Below are 27,323 nucleotides of genomic sequence, written 5' to 3' on the forward strand. Positions count from 1 at the left end.
TGACTAGAGGCAGCAGGTTCCCATTCGTACATTGCTAAACAGAACTAGGTGCTTCCCTGCAGCCTGGACTTAGGCACTTATCGCTGACAGAAGGATGGGGATTAGCACACATCCCTGTTGTTGGCCTCTCACAATGGCTAGCTTAGGTGGCTCCTTGCCTAGGGGTGCTGGCTTTTGTAGATGGCTGTCTGAGACCTATCTCTTCCCATCCACTGTATAGGGAGCCTAGGCGCCTAACTCAGCTTTGTGGATCGCAGTTTCCTGTGATTATCTAGACAACATGATGCTCAGCCTTGTAATGCCTAAGTCCCTTCACAGATCCCACCTACTGTTCTGAAATGGATTTCCTTATTATCAGGACCCTCTTTTCTGGAGCTGTTTGATAGCGTGTACAACACAGGTGCCAGGAAAAGATTAATGAGCAGCTGTGGACTCAGCCCCACTCTGCTACACCTACTGTAGGGCTCAGGCTTGTGGGGAAGGGAGATAAGGGGGGAGGTGTGGATCACAGCTCAGCTAGGGACTGACTAGGAAGGAGAGCAGACCTTCAGCTCTCACTCTGTGGGAGAGGCCTAGCTGGGGCAGGAAATGGCATAAAAGAAGGCTGCCTGCCAGAGCCTCCCTCAGAGAAGATAGCTCTGATGTGGGACTATTGTCCTTTTGATTTGCTACTGATGACTTGCCTGTAGAGGCAGGCGGTATCCTACCTGAAGTGGGCAACAGCCAAATAAAACATCTTTTGTTTCTTTAGGCCTGACTAAGGTTTTGGTAGTGGTTTGTTCAGAATGCCGGAGCGATCTGTGTCACAGACTGAAATGGAAGGGCTGAATTATCAGTTAAAGTGACACCACCTGCCAGTAAAGATTTTTCTGCCATCTGAGCAGTCAGTCAGCTGCTGGATTTGGTTTAATGTTATAATAAGCTCTATCTTCAGATTTCATTTTGAGAACATAAAGAAGAAGGGTTTATTTTTTGGAGCGGGGAAGAAGCAGTTAAACCTTTCTGGTGCCAGAAAGGAGATTCCTCTTAACTGGAAAAGCTCATCTTTGCTGCACACAACAGATCATGGATCGAGGAAGAAAATATTATTATGGGGACAAACACTAACATGCTTATTTTGCCCTTATCCAAAGTTGAATTAAGACATCAAATAAGGAACATAACAAAGAGTAATGGAGGGGAAACCTGACTTAAGTTAGGATGAATGTATTTAACATCTTTAAATCTTAGTTCCCAGATACCATATGTTCAGGAAAGATATTATTAAAATATAGCTGGGTCTTAGCTGACATTCTGTTCAAATGAGTGGTTCTTTAGAAAACTGCAGCAGCTGAAACAGGCATATTTGTGTAGCAGTGAAGGAGTGAACATTAACCATGCTAACTTGAGTGAGAATTGCAAGTGTGTATCTAGGGGGTAGAATCTGACCCATAAAGTTTTCCAGCATTGATTCAATTGCTGATGTGAAAAAGCAACATTATCAAGAAGAATTAGGCTTGAAATTTGATCTATAACTTTAAAATGTGTATATATTTGCATAACCTACGCAATTCTGTGTATGTTTTCTAAATAAATACTATAAACAATCTACAATAAAAATCAGTGTGTGTGCATGGTGAAGGGAACAGATTTCAGTTCTGTGTCCAAATTTTTTTTAAATAACAATGAGAAACACACGAGTCACGAATAATTAAAGTATGTTGACATATCTTTCCAGGCCATTTGTTGTAAGACATGCAGAAGTCAAACCAGAAGTCAAGTCTCTTAGCTGTGTGGGACTTCTGCATGTACAAAAGATATGCAAGAAGCCTATAAGCTGAGATTCAGAGAGCATTTGCCTCCCCACTGTAGTAAGGCTTTCCCTACCCATAGATCACTGTCCTAGCATATCATTTTCTAGCAGTGACTGCTGTCTTGTGTTGAATATTATGCAAAATACCCAATTTTGTGATGTCACACAAATGTAAATGTAAAAACCACAGGTAAATATCAAAATGGTCCTTCACCTAAATGGAATGAAATCCATTCTTTACAAAAATCTGATCATTTATTGGTTTAAAAAAATCTACATTAAAATAAAGAGGCAGCAGGTCTAGTCCATAGAACATTGGAGACCTGGGCTGTATTTCCACTTCTGTCACTGTCCTGCTGTGTCAACTTGAGTAAATAATTTCACCTCTCTCTGTCTGTTTCCCCTTTCATCTTTTGTATGTCTTGTCTAAACTGAAAGATATTTTGGGGCAGGGACTGTCTCTTACTATATGTATGTACAGTGCCTAGCAAAACAGGGCTCTAGTCTCAGTTGGGCCTGTGGGCACTATCATAATACAAATAACTAACTAGCTTCACTGAACTCTAAACCAGTGGTGTGAAACATCCAGCTCACTTGAGGTACCTGGTTTGCTTGACAAGTTCAGATTCTATAGAATCTAAGTTTTCATTAAAAAAAATCCAAGCCCCTCATGGCTGCAAAGATAACTTTCACAGTATGAATCAAGTGTAGACAGTCTGAACGAACAGCTCTGAGAAGTGTGAACTCTACTATTCCCTACTTTTCATCTCATTGGGTGTTAATAAAGCATAACAAATGACACTAAAAATGTAAGCATTAAAATATTTTATTGCCTGTAACAGATGGGGATGAGGAAATGGGTGGGAGTGAAATCTATGACATAGTAAAAGTGTCACACAGGAGTGTTGGTAAGAAAATGAACTTTATTTGCTGGGCATAGTATTGTCAACTGAGTCAAGGCTGCAAAAGATACAAGACAGTGGGGTCAGAATCCTCTGATTCCAGTGGTTACTTTTACAAATGGGAAGGGGATTAGGAGCTGCTGCAGGGAGGGAAACGCCAGGTGGAGAGAAGGCAAGAGAAAGAAAGAGAAAAAGGGGGATGGAGAAGAATGAGAAACTTCGGGCAGAAACAGTGGTGGTGCTGAAGGAGAGCATATTTTCCCAGAATTACCAGGAAGGCAGCAAGGCCCATCACTAATGATATAACTAAAAGTTTAAATAATTACACAAAGGCCACAGCTAACAGCCTACCCATTACCCTTACGCAAACTCCCCACCACCAGTAAGAGAACTAATGTGGGAGCTAAAAACAAATACAACCCCTAGAATGGCTGTTACTACAAGCACAGAGGAGAGAGTCTCTCTGTCCGTCCCCGCCCCGCACACTCCCCCTGAGCTTTGGTACTTTGCAAAAGTACGGAAATGGACATAGACACATTTTTTGTCCAGAGAGCGGATCTGCAGCAGTCATGATAATGCAATGGAAACATACTTCTGCAGAGTAGCCGACAGACAGACACACACCCCGGGATACGCAGCGATGCACTGGGAGACACACGCCTTAACGGCCGTAATGCACGGAGACAGACACGACACCAGTTTGCAGCGGCGGCGGCGGCGCTGAACACACCGCGGCTTGCCCACAGCACATGGAGCCAGGCGGCCGAGGGCTGCAGGAGGGCTCTGAGACACGCGCACACTCATGTTGCTCGCCCCTCCCCCCGGTGCTGCTGTCGCTAATTGGCCCGTGGCCCTGCCGCCGGCACGTCGCAGAGGCGGCAAAGCTCCAATCCGGCCGGGCGCGCGCCCCAGCTGAGAGCCGCAGAGCCGATTCGCCAGGGAGCGGGGTCACGTGGGGCGAGGCGGCGGCGGCTCAGCTGAGTGGAGCTGGCTGGGCTCGGGGACACGGAATCCCCCTTCCCCGCTTCAGTGCGCACGCGCGCCTGCTTCACGGCTCCCGGGGCAACCGACGCTCCACTCCGCTCGGCCCCAACCACTGCTCCTCGGCAGGAGGTAAGTGGAGGCCCGGGCTTTGCCCCGGCGCCCGGCTGGGGCTGGGGGTCCTCACGCCCGCAACCCCCAACGAGCCGGGGGGGGGGCTGGATGCGGCCAAACCTCCCGCCTCCGCGGTGCCCCGGGCAGCGCCTGCGGCTCCCGGCCTCTCCCTGGCCGCTGGGGGGACAGGACCGGCTGCCACCTCATCACGGTGCCGCCGCCGCCGCCCCGGGCGAGCCGCGGGGGCTTCCAGCCTGAGCGCCGCCGTGGCGGGAGTCAGAGCCGCCCGCGCGCGCTCCGCAGGGGCTGGGGGCGGGTCTGTCGGGGAGAGACACCCCGGGAAGCCGAGGCCGGTGGAGCTGGAGCAGCAGGGGTGTGATAGGGGCCCCGCACCCCGGCTCTCCGGCGGAGGGACCTGGGGTGGGGTGCGGGGCGAGCCTCGGCGCCTGGCACGTATCCGCGTGAAGCGTGCTGGGAGCCCGGCCTAAACATGCCACATAACGGAACGAGGATTTGAAAAATACTGACCCCAAACACCTGCCAGCCCCTGCCCTTTGTACCCGTGCGCCTCTTAGGCGGAAGTTGTTGAACTTGTTTAGCTGCGGGGCGTTTTTGTCTTGGTTTTCCTGGTTATGTCTGTTGTGTAGCAGAGGGTGAAGTTCTGAATCAGTTGGCGTGCACTCGCCCTGTCTGCGTTTTGAGTTGCTGCCAGTGACCTGCTTTGTCTGAGTTGCTTTATGTAGACATCTGCAGTTTTCATCTTAAGCAACCATGGAATACGCTTTGAAAGCCTTGATGGCTCTGAGCAGGGCTGGATGACGGGGTGTTTAAAACCCTGCACTTGGTACATCAGGACATGATGGTAAAAATGCCCACATCTTGTCTATGCATCAGTTCCATAATGGCTATCACTAGTTAAGCTACACAGGAGTGATCTGTACATCTGATGATTTCTAAATACTCCTATAGGATTTAGTAGCCAGGGCTGGTCTGAGATGGTGTTTTGTCAATCACGGGAGAAAATGTTTTGAGTCCTCCCCAAACATCACTATTCGTTCTCCTCTCCTCCCCCCCCCCCACACACTAGAAAAAAAACTGATTTGGCAGAACCCTGAGCAATTAACTTGACACTGCTGTAAGTAGCCATGTCCCATGAAGATGTGTGTTGCCAAATTGGGATTCCTTCTGAGGAGAAGGAGGATTGCATATGATTCATATGTGATGGTAGGAAAATCCAAAGCATCAAAGTAGTTTCTTAACAATATGAAGATGCGCCCAGTGTCTTTTTGAGTGCTAACTAGTTAATGTTTGTGAAATGCATTCAGTGTGCAAAGTGGTGTTTACCTACTTACGGTGTTTTTTTCCTAATGAGTAGAGGTAATGTTCTGTCTCTCACTGGTCTCTGTACACCCTTGCATCTGAGATAAAGATACATTACACTTTTCAAAGATCCTCCAACAAAACCAGGGAAGACCAGATCTGATAAATCTGATTTTGAAGGTAAAAATAAGTAATGTAAAAAAAATCCTTAATGTTTTTACTGCTTTATACACCATAAAGGAGCAAAAAGAGCATAAACCCAATCAAAAATAAAGTACCTTGTTGGTCACCTTTAAATGGTGTCTAAAGCTTTTTGAGGGCTGTGTAAAGGTGGGGCAGTTTTAGCTTGCATTTAGAGAGGCTTGAGTTCTTGCCATTAAGCCAAAAGTTCTTGAACTGTGGTCTGTGGAGCACTTGCTTGTGGTTGATGGAGATGAGATTGGTTGCAGTGTTGCTGCTCCTTGTTTCTAACTTCTAAATAGCATGAAGACAGATGAAAATATTTGCCTGATGCTACATTTCCATGAAAACAATTTTTGTAATTGCTACAGGTATGTTATATGTTTGTACCGACCACCTCCCTTTCTGTCTGCTAATGTGAATAGGAGAGGAGGTGGTCCATGAACACTCTGCTATAGTGTGGGTAACATTCTAAAAAGAATTTTAGAACCCCCTAAGCTAAACAAAGGAAAAGAGATGTCTAGACATGAACATAATTACTGAGGCTGTCAGGTTGCTGCTTGAATTAATGACTACATCATCAGTGCATCTTCTTGGGTTTTACTTTCAGATACAGCAAAAATAAACCTAAAAGGAGTGGGAAGCAGCAGTAACAATAAATATAATTTTATCAGCTAGTATCTGAGTTGTTTGTTTAAATATATCAATATTTAAGGTTGATTCTTTGTTTTGTGAACTTTGCACCACATTTTTGAATATGGAGCATTTGATTGTATGTCTAATTGTGTACACAACGCCCCCCCTTTTACATGCAAATCTTGTAATGCCGGTGTATAGCAGGCATTTGTCTGCCACAGTATTCAAAACAGCCTATTTGTTTGTAAAATGGGTATTTATGGCATACAGTGGGCATGCACACTTTGCTCATCTCTGAAATTTTGGCCTTGTGGATTTAAGAAATCTTCATTTAAAATGGGCAGTTATAACACTTAAAATGTAGATTATTTTTTAAAACATGGGTGTGATAAAGCAGAAGCAAATTTATTAACTACAAAAGATAGATTTTAAGTGATTATAAGGGATAGCAAACAGATCAAAGCAGGTTACCTATCAAATAAACAAAAATGCAATCTAAGCTTAATATGCTAAGGAAATAGGGTGAGAATGCGCTACTCATATCTCAACTAATGATTTAAGCTGGCTGCAGAGATTCTTAAGGGGCCAGCTGCCCTTGCTTGCAGCTTAAAAACCCCAGGTATTCCTTTCACAGGCTAGAAATCCCTCTAGCCTGGGTCCAGCACTTGTTCCCAGTTCAGTCCTTGTTTCGTAGGTGTTTCCAAGAGTCTCCTTTGGGTGGGGAGTCAGTGAAGAACCATGATGATGATGTGTCCCTGCCTTAAATAGCTTTTGCATATTACTTGAAATTGCATACTTAGCAAAGGTTCCTTCACCGGCATCATGCTTGGCCACGATGCTCTTCTGCAACTGGCTGGACTGCTCCAGGGTTACAAACAGTTCCTGGCTCCCCGGCTCGCCCATCTCCCATTCTCCTCCTCCTTTTCCTCATCAAAGACCTCCTCCTTAGTGTTGCCTGCACTGGCCTGGGTTTCCGACTCCTCAGAGGTTTCCACGTTGCTCTTGGGGGTTGTGGTGTGGTCACTACTGAGAATCGCATGCTGCTCCTTGTAGAAGAGGCATGTCTGCAGTGTTGTACCAGAGCAACTGTTTGCCTTCCTTACCTTCTGATATGCCTGTCGCAGGTCCTTGATTTTCACACGGCACTGTTGTGTGTCTCTGATGGAGCCTTTCTTCCCCATGCTCTGCACAATCTACTTGTAGATGTCTGCGTTTCTATGGCTGGATCAGCGTTGTGCCTGCACAGCTTCTTCTCCCCACAGCCCAAGAATATCCACCACCTCCTGTGTACTCCAGGCTGAATCACATTTGGAGTGTGGAGCCCCCGTGATCAGCTGTGCAGGTGAGCTCTCCATGCCAAACAGGAAATGGAAATTCAAAAGATCCCGGTCCTTTGATAGGGGAGGGACTGTTTCCTGTGTATCTGACTTCTGTGCAGCAGAGCTGAAAACGTTTACCAGAGCATTGTTAGGCACCTCCTGGAGGGCAGTTAGGTCAGCGTAAGCAATGCAGTGTCTACTCTGCCTCTTTGTTGACCTTGCAACATCGAATTAAGCACTATGCCTCTTGTGGAAATGGAGTAATTAAGCCGACGTAGTGAGTGAGTTATGTCAGTGAAAGGGACCTGGTTGTGTAGACACATTCATTATTAGGTCAGCATAAGGCATCTTAACTACACTACCTAACTGCGTAATGCAGATCAGCCTAACGATGCTAACCCATTTGGCCGAGGAAATGAGATTGAACTCAGTAATTAAACTCAAGTCTCCTGAATTAACATACAGAATATTGTAATTGGGCCATTCCATAGGTTAAAAATATTCTGAGTAATAACATTGAGGTCTCATTCTGTAAACAGCAAAATTCTGCATTGGTGTACACTGTACAGCTCCATTGACTGAGAAGTCTCTAGGTATATGCAAGTATGGAATGTAACAATCTCAAAAAGAAATCCTGTCTTTGGGCTGGTGGCATGGTCACTGTGCTGTTTTTTTGAGGAAATAATGGAAAGTAAGCAATGGAGGAGCATTCCTGCGAAGGAGGAAATGTTTCAGTATTGTGCACTGGAACTGAAATACAGGTTTATTTCACCTTGATGAAATATACAGCAAAGATGGACCTCTCTAGATCTTGTTAATCAAATGGAGGACAAATTGGAATTTGACTTGTGATATATACTGAAGTAGAGTTACCATCTTCAAGCAATTTTTGTAAAACTTGATACTGTTATAGTGGTGGGTTTTTTTGTACTCTTTGTTCTTCTGCTAATACATTATTCCTTTGATTCATTTCCTCTGATTCCCTGGATGAAAAGTCTTTGTGTTGTCAGGGTCAAGGAGCTCTTAGGCTGCATTGCATTACAATAATATCAAGCATTGATGATCTATGAATGCATAATGTAGAAAACACTACCACATGCTGGGGATTAACAGATTTATCCTTTTTACAAACAGTAGTTTTGTGTCTGTCCATAAAAGTTCAATCAGCAATACCAATATTTTATACTAGGAAACAGATCTATTCTCCTCTTCCCTCCTCACCTTCCCAGGGAAAATTCTGGAATCTTGATTTCCCCCTCCCCCTTAAATCCATTCATAATAAAGACTGTTTTATATGCAAACTGAATGCATGAATAGATTCTTCTTGTGATGCATGTGCTTAATTCAAATCAATGTTAAGGGACGTTAAGTGCATCAAGGAGAAAATTAGTTGTGTGTGTGTGTGTTTGTGTGTGAGAGAGAGAGTGTAAAATCATTTAACAGTGAAGTGTGAAAGTAGGTTAAGGAAAGTTTCCAGTTGTCATTATGTGGCTATCAAATTGCATATTTGGACTTTTTGGTAAAGACTTTATGGGACTCTGTGTTTGAAATCTCTATACTTGTATCTGATAGTGATAATAATGGTATAATGTGTGGATACAATGCAATATATGTTTAAAGGTAAGGAAATGCTATTGATAGTATGAATTAATTATTGTTGGATTGCTTTTCATATTTCCAGTCTTGCAGTGTACATGGATGCTTTATTTTTTGTTAAAAGTAGGTGAGAAAGAGGTGAAAATAAAGCCCTAGATAATCCAAATCAGATCAGTGCAAATACGAATCTCATCTGTTTTGTGGAGAAAGGAGAGGGACAATCCCTCTTCCATAGGCACTGTAATAAAGGCTCTTCCCCTGGTGCTGCGTGCTTGTGCCTCTCCACAGAGTTCAATCACGAAATTGGGTTGTAGTGGTGCAGAGGGATGTATACTTTTTATACTTTGGTCATCCCAGGAAGAAATTGAAATGAGAGGAAATACTGCACAAATTTCATGGCTCCCTTTCATGATTGCTATAGAAAGACCCAGCCAGTTGTGATGTGGCTCCAAGAGGAGCTGCACTGCTGTGAAGAGAGAGGGATTATTAAAGTGGCTGAAGTCTCTTAGGATGGGTCCATGAAAGTGCAAGATTGGGAAGGTGTTCAGCCTCAAATAAACAGATCACTTTTCCTTTCCACTAAAAGGAAAATGCCAAAAAAACTAAGGTCTTTGTCTACAGGTATAACCCAAGATATGAATTTAAACAGATACTGGTATAATTATCTTTCTCTCCACCACCTTGATGGGTGTAGGCCCTTTTAAAAAAACTTCTCATATAAAATCTTTTTTCAGTTTAGCGTATGTCTCTTGGGAAGGGTTTGAAGCTAAACCAAAGTTACGAAAATATCTTATATGAAAATGAGCCTATCCACGGGGAGGATCAAGTTACTTAAACCAAGCTTTTCAAATTGGTCAGAAATTGTGTGTTCCTTGTTTTCTGGGTGCCTAACTTGGTACCCTGTGGTCTGACTTACAGAAATGCTGAGCACCCAGAGCTGCAACTAAAGTAAATGAGAGCTGTGCGTTGAACATTTAAAGTTCTATATTATGCTAAGTATTCTCAAATATCAGGTCCTAAGTGTTTCAGATTGGACACCTAAAACTAGTGGATACTTTTGAACTTAGAAACATAGGACTGGAAGGGACTTGAGAGGTCATCTAGTCCAGTCCCCTGTACTCATGGCAGGACTAAGTATTATCTAGACCATTCCTGACAGGTGTTTGTCTAACCTGCTCTTAAAAATCTCCAATGATGGAGATTCCACAATCTCCCTAGGCAATTTATTCCAGTGCTTAACCACCCTGACAGTTAGGAAGTTTATCCTAATGTACAACCTAAAACTTCCTTGCTACAATTTAAGCCCATTGCTTCTCGTCCTATCCTCAGAGATTAACGAGAACAATTTTTCTCCCTCCTCCTTGTAACAACCTTTTAAGTACTTGAAAATGGTTACCATGCCCCTCTCAGTCTTCTCTTTTTCCAATTTTTTCAGTCTTCTATCATAGGTCATGTTTTCTACACCTTTAATAATTTTTGTTGCTCTTCTCTGGACTTTCTCCAATTTGTCCACTTCTTTCCTGAAATGTGGTGCCCAGAAGTGGACACAATACTCCACTTGAGGTGTAATCAGTGAGGAGGAGAGCGGAAAACAAATGTATCTTTTTCTGCCTCCGTTTCCCATCTGTAAAATGGGGATAATACTCACTTTTCTGACATGGTTATTGTGAAAATAAAGTAAAAGTTGGATAGCACTTGGATATTAAAATGAATGCCAAAGAAAAGACTATGAGGAAATTAATTCTGTCTTCAGAACAGAGTTTGGATAGTGTGTCCCCAAGCCTTGTGTACTTCACACTTTGAACAGTATGGATAAAATAAAATATTAGCTGCTCATTAAGTGCACTCTACTGTGCACTGAATTAAGTAGTAGTCCTGTGGAAAAAATATTATGTGATCAAGTAATTAGACTATTCACAATGCCTATGCCCAAGGTGGTCAAAATGAAGGTTATGCTGGGAATCTTAATTCTGGCATTTACTAACTGTTGCATACTTGACTTTGCAACCTTAATGTCTTAATTTTTTTTGTTATTTGAAAAAATATGCTAACTTTATAATTATTTCTAAAGGGAATTACATTTCATTTAATTTACTAACATTCAGGGAAACTCATTGAGAGGTTAGAGTGTAGCTCTTATCCAAAGCTTCTCCCATCATCCACCCCTGGAGATATGAATGCCTTCTGGTAGGTGCAACTGAAGTGGTGTATAGAAATGTCTCTAAAGCAGCTATCCAGGCTCAAAGGATGTGTTGTAGTACTGAGTGTCAAACTGGAATGCTGAACTTCTTTAAATAATGGGTAAAACAGAAAATTGTGTAGAAAAGGTAGAGGAATAAGTTTACTCAAAGGTGTTGAAGCTGAAAAATCAATCTATAGATAAGGTGGCTTAATCTCTAAAATTGTGGTAAAAGATGACCAGTATAAAGAAAGTAAAAGCAGAGGAAAAGCAAGTGGTTTCACTGGCATAGGAATGTGCCACACACAATCTTTTTTTATATAGTTACTATCTTTGATTTAAGCAGGAATACATTTATATCCTAGGGCAGTGGTCCCCAACCTTTTTTGTGGCCAGTAGCACATTCATGTTTTCACAAGAGTGTGGCGGGCGCCAACAATTTTTCAAGGCTTATTTTGTATTTGTACATTAAATAATATGAAAAACATCATATTTAATATTACATAATAGATTAATCCAGAGAGAAGTCGGAGAGAAGCCACGAGGACAGAGAACACCAGCGCCTGCAGCCCCGGAGTTCTCTGGCCCCGGCAGGTGCGGGGCTGCAGCTTCTCTCCTCTGATGGGCAGTAGGCGGGCGCATATAAATACCCCAGCGGGCGCCATGTTGTGGACCGCTGTCGTAGGGTGTGCTTATGCCTTATGTCTCTTTGCCCACTTAACAGGCTTTGTCTAACAAGGTCCTTGCTAGGAGAACTTAGGTTTCATAAGTATCAGGAAAGTTGTGAGAAATAGCAGAAGCAAGTAAGCTGTTTGCAGACTGGAGAAGATTCACATTTGAAACTGCAGTACTTAGGTAAGATTAGCATATACTAAAATTAATTTCTTACTCCCTTTACCTCACTGGTAAGAAAGAAAACTGGTCTATTCTGTGGCAGTCATTGTAGTATCCAAGTGCTATACAAACTTGCAGGGTGGATTTGATTTAAATCAAATTGTTTTAAATCATGATTTAAATCACTAGTCACAAAGACTCAATTTAATCATGGATTTCTACATAAAAGTGCAGTCTTGTTGGTTGTTATAACCTTAATACATATTCTTCACAACTCAGAGATGTAGGTTTCATTTTTAGAAGGTACACACTATACATTTTAAAAGTGATTTATTTTGAAAACTTTTCAGATTAATTTTACAGCTATATCAGAAAATGAATGATTGTTTTTTTCATTTACCAAAGGTAATTGAAGCAGATATTTATGAAGTCATTGGGAGGTGAACTATCTCCAATTCAACAGGTTAATCATTCATATTTGGAGGTCCTTCTTGTCATGCTGTATTAGGAGGAGAGCATCACCAGACAGATATTTAAATTTTTATTTATCTAAAACAACATTATGTATTCTGGATTTTTTTCTTCAACAGCAAACATATAATATTTTAACAAAACAAGCATTTGAATTTAGTTAAATACTCAAATTTTTCAAAATCAGGTTTGTTTTTGTTTGTTTTTAACTAAAATAGTTAAATGAAATATTAAAAAAAAAATTAAATCGACTATGTCAGCCAGGTCAACACGAGAAACTTAAAATGTTGGCTTCTGCAGCTAACTCAGTCATCTTCACCTTCATTTTCCTGTTTTTTTCATAATCTGGAAAAGAAAAACAAGCTTTCCTGGTTTTTCAGGTCCCAAATGATTTCTCAATTTGGAATGAATTAGTCCAAAGGAGGAAAATATTCTTTCTACGCCGGCAGAAGAAGCTACTGCTGTTTAAAATGAGATCATCTCTTCAACGGTCTCTGAATCCAAGTGCTTAAGTGACTTCCACCAGTTCACTGGTGTGACTTTCTTTAAAACATCATCAGCAAACATATCTCTTGAATGGTTCTTATTCCCAAACTGGGTCTCTTTTACAGCCTGCTGCCATTATAGGTTTTCCCTTCTAGTGAGAGAATGGTATGGTAGATCTCAAATCAATGAAGGCTACACTCAGAAAGACCTCAAGACTTCTGGAATATGCTGCTCAAACAGTTTCACTTTTGTTTCTACTGTCTGTGCCCCCATTCTCACATTTATCTCCAGACTTCTTCTCCTGGTCCAAATCTATTTCTCCTCCTCCCCCCCCCCCAACAATCTTCCGTTCATTGAACTTTTTGAGACTTTGCACTTTTAGAGAGAGGCAAGGGATTGATTCTGTGTGCACAAATTTGCAGAGGGACAGTAGGGTTGAGATCTGTTGTTTCTCACCTCTATATTTTATTTATTTAAAAACATTTTTGCTGTTAACAAGCATGTTATCTCTGGAGACACAAATCCACAGTTTGAGAACTGCAAAACTAAGTATCTCTGATGGTATCTTCTAGACTGAGCACTGAATCCCATTGGGTAGATAGAAAGATTAACCTAAATAATCTATACAGAAGCCCCTGGAACCCCATAAGATTGGGTCCCTAATCCATGAACTATTGGAACTCATTTACAAAACTTTTCTTAAACATTAGATGAATATACTGTCTCATACTTTAGAATTAATAATCCCTATTCCATTATGAGATACATTATAGCTCAAAGATATCTTAATTAAAACTATCTTTAGATAGGTGTTTTCTTCAAAAAGCATTTTATCAAAAAAATCAAATTTAAAGAAAAAAAATTTTTTTAAACTATTGATTTTTATCCACCCTGCAAACTTGACAAGTACTTCATTTGTCAGTTGCAAGTAGGGTCTCCTTACCACTAGCCCTGCTCAATGTGCAATACAGACCCCAAATATACTTGGGGATGGGAGGGGCTTTTCCTTACTAGGATTTTTTTTGGGAGGAGGGGGTGTCTCAGTGTACCCAAAGTTCACTACTAATCCTATCAAGATTACAAAATTGTTGTGTGCTGCTTTTAGTGGGTTTAACTTCAAAACTGGTTGGTATTTTTACCACGAAATACTCCAGACATATAGTGAATAAAAATTGCACTGGTTTAGGATTTACTTGTTTTGAATTCTTACTGATCCAGGGCCAAAGTTCTATCAGGGCTGAGGACTAATGTTCTGTACTCCTGGACAACTGGGAATTTGATTTGGTGAATGATGTGTTATAGACTAGCAAAGTGAGAGATACTGAACCTCAAAATTATTTCACTTTTAGTAACATGCTTCTCTCTCCAGTGTGGTTCTACTTTCAAAAAGGAATAAAAATTACATTGTCACATTAAAGTCCTAGTTGCTGACTTAAATGAAGGTGGTGGGTGACGGGTGACTGTAAAATCTGAGGGCAAGTGGAGTCTGCCCTTGTCCATCCTCATTGTAGTTACTGCAAGTGACGGACTATAATCAAGCCTGCATATCTTTCTAGCAAAAATGTAGATTAATCTAGATTGGCTTCAACTGTGGCCTCTAGTTGAAGATTCTTGAGGCCATTTGGCTGCAATCAATAACTAATTTGCCTTCATCCAAGTCTAATGTATTGATTACTTTAGAAGAGGGTAGAATGGATATGGTGGTTCAACATGTAGGACTTCTCAGAAACAGTTATGTAAATTTGAAGTTAAAGGAACTCCTGTGGTAGTTACAACCTCTTTATTTTCAGTTGCAGTTGATAGAGATTGATGAAAGCTGTGTGGAAGAAAAATGTTAACATTCTATGTTAGAGGGTTCATATTTTTCATTATGTGGTCAAGGTCACCTAGACTTCGAGGAGAAAATTGCTTTGCTTTTGTACTGAATTTCTCAGTGATTTCATATAGCCTTGATACTAATTAGAGAAGTAGTGCAGCTTTACACTCTCAGATTAAGAAGTTTGTTTTTTTCTTCGCCTTTACTGAAGTAGTGATTCTGGTACATGGTGAACTATTAAGGTTTGTCTAAACACACAAGTTGTACCACCACAATACAGGTATAGTTAAAGTAGTATTAACACGCTAGTGTGGATACTGTTGCACTGGTATAAAAGTGCTAATTTGTATAGCTTAATCATATAAATTGTAGGGAGATAAACTATACCAGTATAACTTCATGCACACTAGGGGTTGTACCAATTTAATTATTTCAGTAAAAAAAAAATCACACCCTAAGGTGTGAAATAATTAAATCAGTACAAAACCTTTGTGTGAGTCAGGACTTGGGTTGAATAGTAGGATTTTTTCCTTTAAAACTTAAATCTTCAGTTCAACTCCACCGATTTTAGCCGCTGATGGAGTACCAGGGTAGAATGGCTGATAGTGTCATATAATTGTACCCGCAGCAAGCTGTGATCTGTACTAAAGCTCACAACATTGCTACAGGTGGTAGTTACAATGACAAAACATCTAAATCAGCATAGTGTTGACAAAGCATAAGAATCATTAACTAAATCCCTGTTTCATTACATGGAAGTCTCATCTAATATCATGTGACTTAGGGTAAATGATTTTGTATTACCCTATCAGTACAAACACATGCTAAAGTATTTTCATGTTACTTCTTATCTCACAGAGGAAGGGGGTTGTGACAGTTCAAGCAAATCTTATTGGTGAAGGAGTTTCTATGTGACTTTTTCTAAATAGCCATTTCCTTACTTAACCATACCATTACGTGTGAAAGTAGACTGAACATCAAACTCTCTCAGGAAGGAAGGACTGCAGAGGAGAAAATCTTACTATTTTAAAATACTTGTGGTAAAATTCTGCTTCCATCTTAAGAAGAAAAGTTGGTACAGCATAATGTTATGCTTTTTAGATTGGTTTTTACCTGTACTGTGAAAAGTTAACTTCTTTGAGATGTATTTCTCAGAAAAGATTGTTATTGAAGATGACATAAACAAGAATGCAGTCATTGCACATGAAGGAATCCCTTCTGGTATCTTGGTGAGTTCTGTCCCTGATATCCTTATTTACTATAAATATAGTGACTTCATTTTGTGTGGAATAGTGAAGTAGTTAATAGTCACAGTGGATCTGTTAGAGAAACATTTAGTTTCTGGCTCTTTTTGAGTTGCAATACTCTTTAGAAAACCTTAATTTGAACTTCAGCAAACTTGATTTGGTTTCACAGTCTCTTTCGTAACTACATGCTAAACCGCAACTTCTAAATCTATTTTTTGGTTATGTTTATTTAAGAGCAAAATGTATTTTTGTGTTTTGCTATGTATACCTTGGCATACCCAGTTCCTCTGTTAGATATACTTCTGTATAGCCAGTTAACTTTCACTATAAAGAATATGAAGTGACCTAGTTAGAAATTTATTTTTATATGCAAACTGAAAAATGGAGTATAAAGTAAAAATTAATGAAACATTTGAAAAACATTATTTTAAATTAGGATTTTTATTCAAGTGACATTTGGAAGCTGCCAGTCCCCTGTATTATTTATTGTAACTAAATATAAGTAAATTACTGTATTTGAGTTGGAATATTATAGCTGCAGTTATAGTTTTGCTGATCTTGTAATTAAATATGTGCAAAACTCTTAATTAAAATGACCAAGATACTAATAATTATAAATGAGGAACAAATCTAATAAAATTTTGAGTAAATGACAATTCTATCCAGTTAAACATAACTCCTACCTAATAAATATGTATTTTTACATGGGCAAAACCAGATACATTGAAGAAAATCAAGACTACACTCTTTTTTTTTCTTTTCCATTCTTCCCTTTTCTGTAGTAGTAATGAAAAGGAGCAACTCTTTATTACTAGCTCAGAAGGTACATTGCACTAGATACAATGTGAAATCAATAGAACAATTTAATTCTGTTGTCCATTAAGACCTCCATTGACATGATTTTTTCATAGTGATAGTTATGATTCATTCCCTTTGTAGCAGAAACATCCTGTCAGTAGCTTGTGTGTTTGTAATGTGAACTGTGTATCATTTGATTGAAAAAGTTGTATCTTACAACATGTATTAGCATGTCATACTTTGGATTTCACAAACAATACAATTAGCTAACCAAAGGTTGGATTAGTAAACCAGATGGAGTACACCAGGACTCTGAGCTAGGTTTAAAAATTTTTTTCCATTGTTGAACTGAAGAAATGCCACAAATACATAGGAAGTTCTTCCTCTTCTTGTAGATGCTGTTCCAGTTATGTCACGTGCTTGCAGATAGATGTTCCATTAAAAGTTCCTAAACTATGAACAATGCGTATTAAGGTACATTGTATTACTTTTGCAGTATTCAAAAGTGTGCTACATGCTTTATGGCAGACAGACATAGTCCCTGCCTCAGACCTTAAATTTAGAACTCCTTAAATTTGAGAATTCCCTGCCGAAGGTGTTTTAAAAATGTAATTTGAACCTCTAGTGTCTAGAATAAATCAGATGTAGTCTGAGCTGAAAACTTCTGAGTTGTGTCCCATTTGCCATTATGAAATCTACTCGCCTCAGTTCCTCGAACTGTAAAATCTATTTCACAGGGGTATGGAGAGTTAATTTAGTTAATATTGGATTAAGTATCTTGTGCGTGGAACAAGCTATGCTACATAACCTAGCTATTTTTAGTTTCATAAACATGTGGCTTCATTTGCAGACTAAGTAACTTTTCCCCTGGTTCTGTATTTACTGTTACACTGTCTTAATAGAAGATAGAGCAGGCAGTTTCAATTTTTTGCATTCTGTCATGGCTTTTTGCCTGAAAAACCTTTAATGCTGTAGGACAGTGTTTTCTGGCGATGCAATTTTTTTGCCTCCTGCTTAGAGCCACAGCATGTTCCACCAATATTTGAATATTTTCAACTATAGAGAATCTTACAAATGCAAGCATATAACTTAAGTGTTCAAAAACCAAGACCTTTTGAGCATTAAAAGTTACAAGAAGTTCCCCTCTGCTTTGGAGCCCACAGTATTGCTGGGCCTTTAAAATCTGCTGTTAACTCAGCAGTATTATTGACTAAAATTTAACTTTTGGCTATTACTCAGAAGTCAAGAGAAAAGAGTTTGACTGTGGCAGGTAGCATGCATGTTCTGAGTCCCAGGGACAAATGAAAGATGAAAATATTTGTTTTAAAATGCTGTCACATTCATTAAGCCTAACTCAGCTTTCCCAGCAGACTCTCACCTTTTAAACCAGCCATGGAAGCTAGACTGCTTTTAGGTGGTTCCAAAGATGAAGAGGAAGCCCTGGTTTTTCTTTTCTGTCTGCAGTCAAGGCAATGTGAGATTTTTAACCATATAAGCCTGAAAGTAAGAGGGGAAACATTACCGGAAAAGTTTCATTGTAGCATTTCTAAATCTGTGGTCAGAACTGCTTCTGTCACACTGGTGAAGCATCTGCATGTATTTAAGCAATGACATTGCTGCTACTTGTCAAATTCAGTACTACTTACTTTAGGCTTTCCAGAATGCACTTTAAACAGCTGAATCACAATAAAAAAAAAATCCAGAAAACCTGTGGTCCTCTTGACGTATTGAGACTCCAGGCAGCTATACATTCTCAAGTATGTGGTGGCGTTTGATCTATTTCATGTCACAGTTTGGATCTACTAAAATAACTATCGGTAGTTCTCATTACCCCAAATAAGATATTCTGACTTCTAAAATGTAGTCTCTTTTTGCACTTGAAACTTAAATACCTGATTTGCAGCTTATTTAAAAAACAAACTGGACAATTCATATATAACAAAGAGTTGAGTGGCTTTCAATTTTGATAAATGTTCTTCGTGACCTTCAGTGTTACATCTGCTGTTTTTGTAAACCTAATTCTGTTGTTATTGCTACAGTAAGGTAGCAAAAATGCTTATTTCTAGAAGAGCTTCCACAAGCTTCTTTATTGCAGCTGCATGTTGGTCTCCATAATTCTGTCATGCAGCTGTGTGTTTGCATTCCCCCCTTCTCCTCCCCGCTTCTTTGGGCTTGTCTACACTACAAAATTAGGTTGAATTTATTAGTTGAATTTATTAGTAGCCTCCGATTTTACAAAATCAATGGTGTATGTCCCCACTATATGTACGTTCCGTCGGCAGAGCGCATCCCACTACCATGGGTAGCATCGACTCACAGAGCAATCAATGCACTGTGGACCGCTATCTCAGTTCCTGCTCCCGATTTGGAATTCTGGGTTAAGCTCCCAATGCCTGATGGGACAAATACACTTTCGTGAAGTGTTTTGGGTACATATCATCAGCCTCCCAGGATGCTCTTGGCTCCTCCCTCCCTTCCTGAAAGCAACAGCAAACAATCATTTTCATGCCTAAGCCTGGGTTACTTGTGCAGATGCCATAGCACAGCAAGCATGGACCACGCTCAGCTATACACTGTTGTTATGAGCATCACAAGCACCTCGCATATTGTCCGCGGTACTTGCAGAGCATAGCCAGGAACAGCCTCGCAGAAGAATGTGATATGAAATAGCTGTGCCGGAAGCCATGGAACGGAGCAATTTGCACATACTGGCAGTGGCAGCCGGGCTTGATGACACAGTGGAACGCTGCTTCTGGGCTAGGGAAACAAGCACAGACTGGTGGGACCGCATCGTGGTGCAGGTATGGGATGAGGAGCAGTGGCTGAATAACTTTTGAATGCATAAGGCCACTTTCATGGAACTTTGTGAATTGTCTTCTTCAGCCCTGAAGTGCAGAAATACCAAAATGAGACCTGCTCTGTCAGTTGAAAAGCAAGTGGCGATAGCCCTGTGAAAGCTTTCAACGCCAGATTGCTACTGGTCAATCAGGAATCAGTTTGGAGTGGGTAAATCTATAGTGGGGGCTGCTGTGATCCAAGTAGCCAGAGCAATCAATTCACTTCTGCTAAGAAGGGTAGTGACTCTGGGAAACGTGCAGGACATAGTGGATGGCTTTGCTGCGATGGGGTTCCCTAACTGTGGTGGGGCGATAGACAGAATGCGCATCCCTATTTTGGCACCAGACCAACTTGCCAAAGAGTACATAAACCAGAAGGGCTACTTCTCAATGGTGTTGCAAGCACTAGTGGATCACAGGGGCCATTTCACCGACATCAACGTGTGCATCTTTAGGAACTCCAGTCTCTTCAGAAAGCTGCAAGAAGGAACTTTCTTCCCAGACCAAAAAATTACCATTGGTGATATTGAAATGCCAATAGTTATCCTTGGAGACCCAGCCTACCCCTTGTTCCCATGGCTTATGAAGCCGTACACTGGCAGCCTGGACAGCAGTAAGGAGCAGTTCAACCATAGGCTACGAAAGTGCAGAATAGTGATAGAATGTGCCTTTGGATGTCTAAAGGGGCGCTGGCACAGTTTACTCACTAGGTTAGACCTCAGCAAAAGCAATACTCCTATTGTTGTTGCTGTTTGCTGTGTTCTACATAATATCTGTCAAAGTAAGGGGGAAAAGTTTCTGCCTGTGTGGCGGGTTGAGGCTGATCGCCTGGCTGCCAATTATGAGCAGCCGGATGCCAGGGCAATAAGTAGAGCACATCGAGGCACACTACATCTCCGAGAGGCTTTGAAAACCAGTTTCATGAATGATCCAACACTGATGTGCCAGTTCTGTGTGTTGTTCCTTACCAACCTGCCCCCTTTTTCGCATGTAGTGCCCTGTAAACTAAACCCCCACCAACCACGGTGTACACAGTGAATAAAAGAGCCCTCTTGTACTCAATTCATGGATTTTTATTATGCTAACAAACACTGAACAGAGACAGCAATGAATAGCAATGATAACCAGGTAAGGGCCTGATAACACAGGGAGGGAGGGGCAAGGACACGTTGCTAGACAGTTCAATTATAATAAGCTATCAAAGCTGTGGGAATGAGAGCTTTCTGCTGCATGAACCATCCCCTGGAGTTGAGTTCAAGGGATAACGGAACTCTTCCCCTCCATCCCCCCCACATTCTAGGACATCTGGGAGAGGAGGATATGGAACTTGGTGAGGACGACAGCTGGTTCATCATGGGGTGCAGCGGGACTCTACGGTCTAGCTGCTTTTTCTGCATCTCAGCCAGATGCCTCAACATGTCTGTTTGTTCCCCCATGAGCCGCAACGTCTCCTGGTGCATGTTATGCTCTTGTTCCCTGCTTGCTTTTCTGCCCTCTTGTCTTCCCTTGTCCGCTTTTTTTGGCCTTCTAATCTGGGACAGCCTTTGTGCTGGAGTGAAGGAAGCACCCAGAGAAAATGTTGCAGCTGCAAGGAAAAGAATATGTTGTAGTGAATGAAACAATTCACAGCAGTAAATACATTCCCATAGGTACTCAGCCAAATTTTGTGTGTTAAAAGAAGAGCCTGCCAGTAAGGTACAACACATGGCAGACCGCTGGGCAGCAGATTTCAGTTTGCAGGCAGGCAAGGTAAGCACACATGGAAGGGTACGCGGTGTGAGAGCAAACTTGGGGAAATTTTTTAGTGTGGAAACTCTTGACACATAAACAAGCTTTTCTGGGGAACACCCTTTGCGTGGCTGCACTGGCCGCCACTATATCCCAATTGTTTACCTCAAATTAAATAGTAACCACAATTGCATTTAACCCCTGTAGTTATTACAAGTGTGCACTCACCAGAGGTGTCTTCCCTGCCATCACAGTCCTGCACCAGTGGATCCTGGGAGGGGATTGGCTCCAGAGTTAGGAAAAGGTCCTGGCTATCAGGGAGAATGGATCCTCCGCTGCTTCTTCGAGAGATGTCCCTGTGGGTGCTCCATTTTAGGTCAAGGTGCGTCCCAGCGCCTTCAGTTGGAGATTTGTACAGCAGTACCCCTACGGGCTGGGCAGGCGCTGTGCCTGCCTCTCAAGCCATCAGTGTTTGAATAGTGCATACACAGCCTGGGATCCTCAGTTCCTTCTCTACTGTCCCCGGCTAGAGACAGAGTTCAGCAGTGCTCTTTGAGACTAGCTAGTTAGTTTGTTTCTCAGTTTAGTTAGTTTCAGTCATTTGAGTTACTACTTTTATTTAAAAAAAAAACAAAACAAAAAAACACCTCCGCGGTTTCCGACATGTCTGGCTCCCCAGGCTTCAAGAGATGCACCTCCTGTAAGGATGCCATCCCCATCTCGGACAGGCATTCACAGTGTGTACTCTGTTTGGGGGAGTCCCATGTACCCCAGAAATCCATCCACTGTAACAAATTGAAAGCGCGGACCCGCAAGGAGCTCAAGTTTAAAATGCTGCTCCTGGAAAACTCCCTCAGACCTGCATCTGACCCTGGCCAGCAAACCTCTGTGACACCCTCCAGAGGCAAAGGAAAAGTAAAAAAATGGCCAGCTTCCTCTCCCCTTAGGAGCTGTTCCTTGGGGGAAAAAGTTAAAACCGGCTCTCCGGTCTCTGCTAACTCCGTCTCTGTGGCTGAACACTTTCCACACAGCAGACACCTCAGGCACTGACCATGAGTCGGCTGCCCCACTACATGGTGCTGAGGTTCAGGGCTTCCAGTTGCCCGCCTCTTTCATCTCTCCTTTGGCCACCTTTGTCAGTACAGTGCCAAGTGTTGTTCACGGTGCCGACAGTACAAGTGGCGGCGCAGCTTTTACAGCCGCTGCTCTCAGCACCAAGCCCCCTGAGGTCCCCAGCCTCCCTTGCAGTGTTTACCTCAGGGGCTCCTACTCCATGGAGCCAGCTTGCGCCCCCGGGACACCTTTTGGTACACCAGTAGATGCCCCAGCAGACTCTCCCTCCACCAGCTACACCGGCACTGACTCTTGGTCAGTCAGCTCCACCGCAGTTTTTACAGCCAGAGTAATTAAGGGTGTCCCATGCTCCTGACTCTCCTCTTCTTGGCACCAGTTTATCATCGAGACCATTAGCACCCTACCTTCAGTACTCTCCTACCACTTCAAGCCCCTCCAATGAAGGATGGGAGGATGATGATGAGGAGGAAGAGGAATTTGATGACCAGATGTTTTCCTTTCAATACTTTCTCCAGACTCACTTAGCTACAACTGGGAGATGCATTACAGCACAATCTCCATATCCTCAAGGCTATCCACACTAGTATGGCAGCCCCTGGATGGGACCACCCTCCTAACCCAAATAAACAAATTTGAAGTCTTGGTCGAGGGTATAGAAAACTTCGCACCCTCTCCAGCGCCAACTCCAACCAACCATTTTTTTGAACACCATCTCTGTCTGTTCCTGGCCAACTGGCAAACCATCACTATGGACAGATGGGTCCTGGAAATGATCAGATTGGGTTATGCCATCCCCTTCCTCTCCTTACCTCCCACCTCATCCCTCTTCAGGGACCCCTCTCACGAACAATTGCTCTGTCAGGAGGTACATCTCATACATTTCGGAGCAATAACAGATGTACCCCCTCAACACAGAGGGAAAGGGTTTTACTCCCACTACTTCTTGACAGAAAAGAAAAATGGCGGTTAGCGCCCTAGCCTCGATCTTCGATGTTTGAACAAGTTAGTCAAGAAACAGAAATTCCAAATGGTTACTCTCCCAATGATAATTCTGACACTGAAGCAAGGAGATTTTGTTTGTTTTTCAACCCTCGACCTCCAAGATGCACATTTCCATGTCTCTATCCACCCTGCCCATCGATGTTTTTTCAGGTTTGCTGTGGGAGCAGAACACTACCAATACAGAGTCCTCTCATTTGGACTCTCCACCACACCACATGTCTTCTCCATGGTGCTAGCAGTCGTAATAGCACATCTCAGGAAAAAGGAATCCTCATATTTCCTTGTCTGGACGATTGTCTCCTCAAGTCTCCCACTCAATTAGAAGCGAACCACGCAACTCTTGCAACCCGTCACGGCTTCTGCACCTTGGGCCTTCAAATAAACAAAAACAAATCTACCTTACAACCTACCTAACAAATCAGCTTCAACAGTGACCACCTCGATTCCACCACCAGTCTTGCATCTCTCACCCAGGACAGATTCCACACAATGGGCATCCTTATTACCCAGATACGTCCCAGCCCACAGACAGTCCGAGACTCCCTACTGCTCTTAGGACATATAACTGCTTGCACATTTGTGGTTGCGAATGCTCGCCTGTACATGCAATGCCTTCAGGGTCGCCTAGTCACGGTATACAAACCAAACAAGCACAGGCTAAACAGGTTACTAACTGTGCCCCAGAAAGTCAAGGACTCAGTTCTCTGGTGGACCTCTCCCATCAACCTCTGTACCAGGATTCCCTTCCGACAAGATCCTCCTTCAATTACCATCACTACAGATGCATCCCTCACAGGATGGAGAGCACACATCGGCCACCTTGCCGCTCAGGGTCTCTGGGCCACTTCAGAAACCAAGCTTCACATAAATTTGCTAGTGCTCTGGGCCGTATGCAATGGCTGTCTCCATTTCCTTCCCATCATCCAAAACTGCTGAATTCGAATCATGCCCGACAACATCGCGTGCATGTTTTATGTCAGCAGACACAGGGGAGCCCAGTCACACTCCCTCTGCACAGAGGCGGTAAAACTTTGGAACTGGTGCCTTCAACACAACATCCATATCTCCTCATACCTGCCAGGTTCTCAGAATACCACCATAGACGAGCTCAGCCGATCGTTCCCTATGCAACATGAGTGGAAACTCAACGACACCATTCTTTCCACCATTTTCCAGACCTGGGGTTATCCCCAATTGGATCTATTTGCCAGAACAACAAACAAAAAATGCCCGACATTCTGCTGCAGAGCAGGCCTGGGGAAACACTCATGGGGAGATGCCTTTATGCTCCCTGGACCGAAACTCTCATGTATGCATTCCCACCAATGCCTCTGTTGCACAGAGTAATTCAGAAGATATGAACAGACAGAGCCAACATCATTCTCATAGCCCCAGCGTGGCCCAGACAACCAGGTCTGTGCAATAGAGGCATTAGTGGGAACGCATACATGAGTTTTGGCCCAGGTCTCATTTTATTTCCTCCTGCACATGTCAGTTAAGCCACCCATTCCCCTTCCCCCACTCAGCAACCTCCTATCACAATGCAGGGGACAAATATTGCACCCCAACGTACATCGTCTCCACCTGAAGGCCTGGCTGATCAATGGTTCTCTAATGCGGAGTTAACCTATTCGGACCAAGTACGCACTGTTTTGCTACACAGCGAACACACAACATGCGCACTACCTACCTTCATAAATGGAAATGGTTCACATCTTGGTGTGCTGACAAGCAGACCTCTCCAGTTCCTGCTTCATTCCCACTGATACTGGATTACCCGTTACACGTTAAAACATCTGGCCTCTCTACTAGCTCACTCAAGGTCCAACTCGCAGCAATCGCCGCCTTCCACCATAAGATTGACAACGTAACAGTCTTGCCCATCCAATCACCAAAAGGTTCCTGAAGGGTAGCCAGACATTATACCCGGATGTGAAACCGCCTGCTCCACCTTGGGATCTACACCTAGTCCTCAAAGCCCTGATGGATACACCCTTTGAACTGATGACTACCTGCTTCCTTCTCCACCTATGCATGAAGACCGCCTTCCTCATAGCAATCACATCTGCCAGACAAGTAGGAGAAATGGGGGTGCTTATGGCGGACTTGCCGTATACCGCATTCTTCCGTGATAAGGTCACACTCCGCACACATCCAAGGTTCTTACCTAAGATACACTCCTCCTTTTACATCAATGAATCTATACAGCTCCCAACATTTATCCCAAAACCTCATGCTAACACCTTTTGAAACAACAATGCACATTCTTGATGTTCGCAGAGCATTATCCTTTTACCTGGATAGAACAAAACCATTTAGGAAAACCCCCAGACTTTTTGTCTCTACTACTCAGCATTCACAAGGAAATGCTATCTCTACACAGAGACTTTCCTAATGGATTGTTGACTGCATACGCCTTTGTTACCAACTCAGGCAAATACAACCTCCTACGTCTATTAGAACACACTCTACCAGAACTGTCTCCACCTCCATGGCCTTTTTCCGTAATGTCCTAGTGTCTGACATTTGCAAGGCAGCTATCTGGGCATCGAACCTTACCTTCGCTAATTGCTACGCTCCTATTCACACTGCAGTGTCTGACATCAGATTGTGTAGAGCTGTCTTGTCAACAGCCTTCTTGCCTCATCCAAAGTTAAACCATCCTAAGGGATACTGCTTTTCAGTCACCTGAAGTGGAGCACCCACAGGGACATCTCTTGAAGAGGAGGAGGTGGTTACTCACCCTGTGCAGTAACTGACATTTTTTGAGACGAGTGCTCCACAACCCGCCCTCCTCCTCTCTACTTCTCGTAACAGACTCCGTTGTAGAGAAAGAACTGAGGAGCCCGAGCTGTGTATGCGCTATTCAAACACTGACAGCTCGAGAAGCGTGCACAGCCTGTAGGGGTACTGTGTACAAATCTCCGATCGAAGGCGCTGGGACGCACCGTTACCTGAAGTGGAGCACTCACAGGGACACTTATCTTGAAGAACGTCAGTTACTGCACAGGGTGAGTAACCTCCTCTTGCCTGCTGTGCATTCTCCTCCTCCTCTTCCTAATCAACAATGTCTTCCTCGTTGTTGTCTGTGGCTGTCTGGGTCCCCTGGGAGGTATCCACAGAGTGTTGGGGTACTGGTGGGGTCCCCGCCTAGAATCGCATGCAGATGCTCACAGAAGCGGCATGTCTGTGGCTCAGCATCAGCGTGACTATTTGCCTCCCTTGTCTTCCCTTGTCTCCGTTTGAGCTCCTTTATTTTCACACGGCACTGCTGTGTGTCCCTGATGTAGCCTTTTTCCCCCATACCCTGTGCGATTTTTGGCATAGATGTCAGCATTTCTTCTGCTGGTTCTGAGCTCTGCCTGCACAGACTCTTCTCCCCACACAGCAATCAGATCCAGTGTCTCCTGTATGCTCCACGTTGGAGCACGTTTGCGTACCTGGGCAGCCATGGTCAACTGTGGTGGTGAGCTCTCCACACTGATCAAACAGGAAATGAAATTCAAAAGTTCCCGGGGCTTTTCCCGTTTTAGTGGCTGAAGTGCAGTGGAGTTGAAAGTGTTGTCCAGAATGGACACATTAGAGCACTCTGGGACACCACCTGGATGCCAAACAAGTCGAAATACACCGTGCTGTGTCTGCACTACCCCTAATTCGACCTGGGAAGGTCGAATCTAGTGCTGCTACTCTCGTTGAGGTGCTGTATAGGTGTTGATTTTAAAAACCCTTTAGGTTGGCAGGAAGGGCTCTGTAGTGCAGACAAGCTAATTATAAATTCAACCTAATGCAGGGAATGTCGATCTAACAACGTAGTGTAGACCATTCCTTAGAACAGTACCACTCTTAAGTCTTGTGTTGTGGCAAATGTGTTTCTTCCTCTCACCCCCCCCCCTGCTTCTCCCTCCCACCCCCACAAGATGTAGGAAGCAGCTCCTTTTGGATCCAGTGAAAACTGCTTCTTAAATCAGTCAGGGTTGCTTGAGAGCAATGTAAAATGTCATTGCTCCCTGT

At 42.9% G+C, this 27,323-nt stretch overlaps 1 protein-coding gene across 8 annotated transcripts in view; it reads left to right on the forward strand.

Annotated features, from left to right (window-relative positions):
• Positions 1-3,592: 3,592 nt before the first annotated feature.
• The window catches only part of LPIN2 (lipin 2), a 75,351-nt gene continuing 51,620 nt past the window's right edge, over positions 3,593-27,323 (forward strand). For 2 of the 8 annotated variants that reach the window (XM_039522440.1, XM_039522443.1), the window contains exons 1-2: positions 3,593-3,807; positions 7,050-7,267. Coding sequence is in view for 2 of the 8 variants with exons in the window: in XM_039522437.1 (XP_039378371.1) it covers positions 15,769-15,855 (87 nt within the window). In the remaining 6 variants the exon portion in view is untranslated. Of the gene's footprint in view, positions 3,808-7,049; positions 7,268-15,577; positions 15,856-17,066; positions 17,146-27,323 lie in introns of those variants that run through there. The other 6 variants (XM_039522441.1, XM_039522439.1, XR_005593627.1 and 3 more) reach the window with 5 other exon arrangements.

This window comes from Mauremys reevesii, linkage group 2, assembly GCF_016161935.1.
Source record: "Mauremys reevesii isolate NIE-2019 linkage group 2, ASM1616193v1, whole genome shotgun sequence".
Taxonomy (NCBI): domain Eukaryota; kingdom Metazoa; phylum Chordata; order Testudines; family Geoemydidae; genus Mauremys; species Mauremys reevesii.